At 35.2% G+C, this 7010-nt stretch overlaps 1 protein-coding gene across 1 annotated transcript in view; it reads right to left on the bottom strand.

Annotated features, from left to right (window-relative positions):
* Window positions 1-2062: 2062 nt before the first annotated feature.
* The window catches only part of LOC307133689 (uncharacterized protein), a 9884-nt gene continuing 4936 nt past the window's right edge, over window positions 2063-7010 (bottom strand). Inside the window, exons 7-17 of the mRNA XM_079828898.1 lie at window positions 6596-6828; window positions 5550-5728; window positions 5212-5305; window positions 4682-5029; window positions 4468-4585; window positions 4239-4330; window positions 3668-3785; window positions 3424-3528; window positions 3127-3297; window positions 2865-3032; window positions 2063-2733 (exon numbers count right to left, since the gene is read on the bottom strand). Coding sequence (XP_079685024.1) covers window positions 2492-2733; window positions 2865-3032; window positions 3127-3297; window positions 3424-3528; window positions 3668-3785; window positions 4239-4330; window positions 4468-4585; window positions 4682-5029; window positions 5212-5305; window positions 5550-5728; window positions 6596-6828 — 1868 coding nt within the window. The 3' untranslated portion in view covers window positions 2063-2491. The remainder of the gene's footprint in view (window positions 2734-2864; window positions 3033-3126; window positions 3298-3423; window positions 3529-3667; window positions 3786-4238; window positions 4331-4467; window positions 4586-4681; window positions 5030-5211; window positions 5306-5549; window positions 5729-6595; window positions 6829-7010) is intronic.

Genomic DNA, 7010 nt, shown 5'->3' with positions numbered 1-7010 from the left:
CAGTCGGAACCGGGAAAAAAAGTCATAATCTACCATAAATGGAAAAGTAAGTGTGACGCTTCTGTTCAACTGGGTTGTCATTGGCTGTGACTCTATTGTAGAACTCGCTGTGGTTGGACAATCTTTTAACCCATATAAAACGGCGTTTCACGTTACAAAGTATGTTTTGGTGTCATTATTACGTTAGTAATACATTAAAGGAACTATAAAGTGTCTCTATGTTGTGAGAAATAATTATTTTACCGAGATCCAAACCCTAACCCTAAGCATTTCCTCATACTTCAAAGAACTACAGTGCCATGTTTCCCCCTTCCATTGATGGAATGAAAGAGAAATATGGGTAATGTAGTTTAAAATGTTTTGTAATGAAATGATAAATGTGAGATAAATAATATCTCTAATGGACAAATGGATATCTAAATATGTTCATTGTGCAAAGTGTTATATGAGGGACAGGCTGATATTTGATATTTTACTGTAAGCACTTAAAAAAACAATAACAAAAATCATTATGCCACCTTTCCATATATGTCTGAAAACTGTTCCCAAATTATTTAGTAAACATAGCATAAGTAGTTCTCCTGCGGATTTTCTCTTTGATACGCTAACTGGACTTTGAGTTACAGCCATTTGAAATGTGAATTTTGCTCTTACAGGGGCCACTACTGGCCGAAGGGCAGTAAAATCTATACAGATGTATTCTCTTCATCTTCAGTTGTGCTTGAAGTGTTTGTAGAAATATAGCCCACTGTAGCCTCTTGTAATGAAAACTGGCATATGTGTCACAACATGCAACTTTTTGGTTCATTGTTGTCCCAAATTTCATATTAGCTAAGTACTAAACAAACACCATTTCACCCATATCAACAGCAACCTCTTTTAAAGGATCTTTTAGAAAGGCATATGTATTGTGCCTTAATTACTGTTGTTTTGTCATCAATTGTGGATGCACCATAAGCTTGCTAATTAATTTCATTGCATTTCCCCCCCTGTAACCATTACTGTTTGCATAACACAGAAAATAAGTTTCCTTCTTAAAATCATACTGTTGTCATAAAAGTGTGAGGGTTTACACTAATTTAGTGGTTTTAACATCTAAACACACTGACACCTTAGATATGTTGTTAATTATTACATAATGTAAATTAAATTGCACAGATGGTAATACTTTACAATACAGGTGCACTAATATGCAGTAATTCATGCTTAACTAATGCAGATAATCATGAGTTAATGTATGACTCATGAAGAACTAAAACATTTATTAATGATTACTCCATCAGCAACTAATGAATATTCTAAATGATTAATAGATTAAGTAATATATGAATTGCTATTAATTAAATATGACATCATGTATTAATTCCCTAATAACATATTAACTAATAATGTAAATGAATGTGTTAATTACCACAATGGGTCAAAGCCATGCATTTCAACTTCCAGCTGTCTGCTTTATCGTTTGCTAACGATTTGCAGATGTATCATGTTATGACTTGTTGAGGCACATGACTATTAACTAACTGTTAAGTAATATGTCATTGTGGTTATGGTTTTTGAATTAGTTAATAATCATGTGCCTCAACAAGTAAAGTCATAATAAGATACCTTTGCTAATCATTAGCTAATGATAAAGCAGACAACTGGAAGTTGAAATGAATGGCTTTGACCCATTGTGGTAATTATTATGAATTTACACTAGTTGATATATGTTATTAAGGAATTAATACATGATGTAACTTAATTAATAACAATTTAATAATTACTTCATCTATTAATCATAAAATATATAAAAATTAGCTTGTAGTATAAAAGTATACCAATACTAGTATACCAGATCAGTTGTCACTCAAAATACAACTATAGCTGTTTTTTTCACTCTCTCACACACTCTCTCTCACACACACACACACACACACACACACACACACACACACACACACACACACACACACACACACACACACACACACACACACACACACACACACACACACACACACACACACACACACACACACACACACACACACACACACACACACACACACACACACACGTAAATATGGCCACTTTTTTATTTAACATCATTTAAAATTGTTACTTTGAAAAAATCTCCTATTTTACACAAAATAAAAACATGTCTCAAAACACTTCCCATACATCCCCCAATCCCAGCAAGACACTGTAGGGTAAATCTGTAAAACCCACTGGATAAGAGAGAACAGAAAAATAACAAAATGGATAATTCCATGTCAGCTTCTTAATACTCTTCCTACTTCCTACGAGCTTCCTACTCAGGTAAAGTTCATCTTTTTTTTCTCCCATGGTGCAAGCACTCATTTGCAGACACAGAGAGGGAAAGATTAAAACTAAGTGAAAGAGAGGAAACAAAGATTGAGAAGCAGAAGGGGAGTAAAAGAGAAAGATATAATAGCATGAGAGAGACAAATAACATGCAAGGTATTTAGCATGTTATTTATATTAATAACTACAGCAGAAGTTCATCATCTTCATCAGAGCTCTGATCAGTACTGCTTGAGTAAAGGTCTTCCGGGTGTTCTGGCCAGCTTGAATATTCACATTCTTCAACGGTAATATGTTCCATTATGCTGTCTATTGCCTGATAACTTATTTTGACAGTGTCCTGGTGAGCTCTTAGCTGATGCAATTTTCTCTGCAACACACACCGAAGTCCTTGAATCCCATCGTCTGGAAGATTCCAGGGGTTAACTAGAAAACAAACACACAAACAAACATGACAATTAAGTAATTATTTCATTTGAGATCGAGAAATGATGTATTTTATGAATTGTAATTATGAAATAATATTTTTTAAATTAAAAACATTTTTAGGTTCTTACCATCTGAAATTATGTTATCGAGCAAACCGTTCAGTTTGTGTTCCTGACTTCTTAGATAAAGCCAGTGCTGCTTTGCCTCTTGAATGAGGATAATCTGTTCTTCCTCTAGTCGTTGAATTAGCATCACCTTGTCAAAGACCTTCTTCTTTGTTAAGAGGTTGACATCATCTACATAATACAGGTAAATAATATAAATAAATAAATATTGATTAAATAATGTGTGATTAAAAAAATGTGAATACTGACGCTATGCATCACTGACCTTGCACTGCTAGCTGCCAGGGGAAAACATAGTCATTTTGAAGGACCTCCTCGACAGACACAATCTTAAGGGAAGGGTCAGCAAGGTCATTGTGCTGCTCAATTGCAGAAGCCAGCTTTTTTCTCTCCTCGTTTATTTTTCTTCTTATTTTATTTCGTCCTTTGTTTGTGGCTGAAACACAATTGACATTGGCATTTTGTTTATTGCCATTTGTTATTTTCAACAATAATAATAGTAGTAGTAGTAGTAATAATGCCAAAGTAGATGAATACGTTCTTCACTAAATATTTAAAATACCAGTGTGTCTGTAAAGACGATGCTGCCGTTGTTTAATGCACAAAGATAATTCTTCTATTGTGTTCCTTATTGGCTGGATTGCAGCATCACTGTCCCTAACAGTTTCTGTAAAAATGACATGTCAATTTTAATAAATTAAACAAACTGTTTGATCAATCACAAGTTGTAGCACAATGCAGTGATAGTGTTTTGCAATTTTACACTAAATGACAGTATAAATGTACTTATTGTAGCGGTTACATACTAGTGTGGGCCCACTCCTGTACATCTGTGACCCACTGATGGATTGCACCATCATCTACAGCCAGTTCTTTTTTCATGTTTTGTAGGCTTTCGGTCTCTTTTTTGAGATTCTGCTGAGTCTGAAACATACAAACCAGTAAACCAGTGATGTGGTTAGTTACAATGGTAAGATTATGTGATAAGTTGGTTTTCTACATAGATGTACCACACTGCTTCATCTCATCTATATTTTAGGATATGTGGTGTGAATAGATCTGTAGGTCTGAGGTCATTCCACAGCACATCTATTGGTTTACAGTTTTGTAGAAATCATTAGTCTAGGATTTTACATAAATTTTTTCAAACTATGTTCTGAATATTTGAAAGGTATAATCAATATGTAGAACAATTCAATAATTTGATTAATTCAATAATGTGTCTGTCTATAATTTTGACTTTGATGAAGACGAGATGGACATTTTGTGAGGAAATGCCTGAAAACCAACTTTCATTGAAAAACTTTCCTAGCACTTTAGAAGAGATTGATGCTTCACATTTAACAGATAATAAAGAATAATATAAATAAAGATTGCCTTTTGGTATCTTGTGCAAAGAGTTTGGCACATATTTTGAACCTTCATTTTGTTCCACCCCATACACTGCAATGTGAGCAAATCTGTGCGTCCTGTCAATCAAAACAAACTAATTTCATACATACACTTAACAACAAAGCCTCATATTTCTTTTGATAAATGTTACTTGAAAATTTAAATATTTGGAAAATAGTTAATTGAGGGCCACAATACAAATAAACCTACTAACCTGCTTTGGACATGAACTTAGTGCTTATACCAATCCTTGATAAAAAGCTATTCGCTTGTTCCACTTCTTCCCCCATGGTATATGCAGCACCAGTTTGAAAGCTTCCACTCCATTTGATCTATTGAGTGAGGAAAAGCGTATTACATGCAGGTTTTATCAGAATATATAACATAACATTTAAAAGAGGCAATATGAACGCATTGGTGTGAAATACCTCACACTTTATGCCATGTACTTTCGCGTGCATTACTGAGAGGAATGGCTTCATGTTCATAAGATTTCTCAGTTCCGGGCAGGCCTGGCAAACTTTGATTAGGTATGGCCAGTATTTGCACATGATGTCAGCACAAAAGAAAGTTGCATTTTCTGTGCAGAGCTCTTTCTGCAAGTACAAAGGATATGCATAGATCTCTCCTCTGAACATATTGAGTGCCCTCAAAAGAACACCATGCCTACAGACAGCGACTTCAATTCCCTCCTCATCTAGTTTACTGCTGGTCTTTCTAGAAAACTCTTTCGCAGCTGCAAACTCTGCAGATCCACAGACACCTTTGCCTCCCACCTACATGAAATACAAGATAATAAAAGGAAAATCGGGCATTTGGGATAGACAGAAAAAACAAGCCGATATGCCTAATTCATGAACTGTGTACACATGACTTTCTATGTGAAATCAGTGTAACAAACAAATCATGAATCATAATGTGTACATGCAAGCAATCTGAGGCAGTGTAGTAAACTTACGTGTTGCACTTTTTCACGGATATATTGAACAAAAGAGGAAACCTCATCATCTTTGCAAAGAAACAACCCTTCGAAGTAGCCAGAGCCCTCTGAACTAATAAAACAAATTAGATTGATTTTTTTAGATCAGATTTTTAAACAACAATGAACACAAACTTAAGAAAGAACAACTTCAGGGTAATTCAAAGAATTGTTGTGACAATAATAGAAAAAGAGTCTTCACAGTATGAAACATTCTTCTCTATGGTCTTTGTATTACTGACATAAGACATTAAGTCATAATATTATAAAAAATACAAAAAGTAAAATTCAACCAATAACAACAACTAAACACTTACTTCCCAGCCTTTTTGAACCGGTGAAGTTTTCTGTTGCCGTCCACAGCAACTGCCAGCATTAGAGGGGAACAAGCTGGGCACATGAAATTTTGTTCACCGCAAAACTTTTCTACCTCATAACGACAGATGCTCCATTCAAAAAAACTCTTCAGAAATGCATCACCACATAAAGTGCCAGTCTAGAAGATGCATGGAAACATAATGAACAAACCTATAATTTAAAGACTTTAATAGAAATCTTTTCCACATTTACTATCATCTATAAGTTAAATATACTGATCACCAAAACATGAAAACAGGAAGAATAATATTATGTAGGTCCTCATTGTGCAAACAAAATAGCACAAAGCCATTCTAAAATGATATTATTTTCTGTTCACAATTTTACAAAAGAGGTACCATAAACTTTGTCAGTTTGTCTGACAATTGTTATTCGTCATCAAGGTGTTTTTACTCACAGAACACTTTTTTTTTGGGTCACCATTCTGGGTAAATGCTAGAGACAGTTCTGTGTGTGGAAATCGAGTCAGCTGTTTTTAACATTTGGTTCATTAATGTTAACAAAATCATGCATATATGGGTCATCTTAAGTTTATGAACTACATTGCATGATTGGTTGATTACTAGATAATCAAATGGATGATTGTTGTTTCCAGATGGGCTGGTTTGAGCACATCTATGTTCCTGTTTACACCTGGTATTAAGATGTAATTTGGTTGATCACAAGTGGACGTCACTAAATACAGGTCTAATTGGGGTCTAAAACATTTTGAGCTTGTCCACTTCCAGAGGTAGTCGAAAACCCATTTGACCAGATTGTTGTCATAGTGTAGACAGATTTAAAATACAGATGTAATTGTGAATGTGCCTCCCTCGTCTATTTGTGATCTGATCAACCAAAATGCATCTTAAACCAGGAGTAAAAAACAGGACCATACACTGCTCATCTCCTGCTTTGCTCGTATGAGGTTGGAGCTCAACAATAGACATTTTTGTCTATTGTCAATACACAGTTTTAATGCTCAGTGTATGAGAAAGGTACTCACTCTGCCATAGTGCTCTGTTTTCATGTTAAGCATTCTTAAGAATGCTAAACGGGACATTCCTGGTGCAGCCATTTTTAAGTCTTCGAATGACATGAAGACTTCTTCATCATAGATGGTGCAGGAGTTCATGGTTGCAGGCCAGTAGCCACTGTTCTGCATTTCTACCACACCTGGTATCCTGGTTTCTTTGCATATATGACAGTGAAGATGGGGCAAAGACAGTTCGTAGCGACCTATAAAATAATTGTCAGTAAATTGGACTAGTAATGACAGAATGCAAATGATGGCCGAGCGGAGTAGAGACATTTACACTCACACACTCACTCACTCGCTCACTCACTCACTCACTCACTCACACACACAAACACACACGCACGCACGCACGCACTCACTCACTCACACAAACACTCACTCA

The sequence above is a fragment of the Gobio gobio genome (genome assembly GCF_949357685.1).
Source record: "Gobio gobio genome assembly, chromosome: 11".
NCBI lineage: Eukaryota > Metazoa > Chordata > Actinopteri > Cypriniformes > Gobionidae > Gobio > Gobio gobio.
The sequence above is the reverse complement of the archived record's forward strand: the minus strand, read 5'-3'. Positions and strand labels throughout refer to the sequence as shown.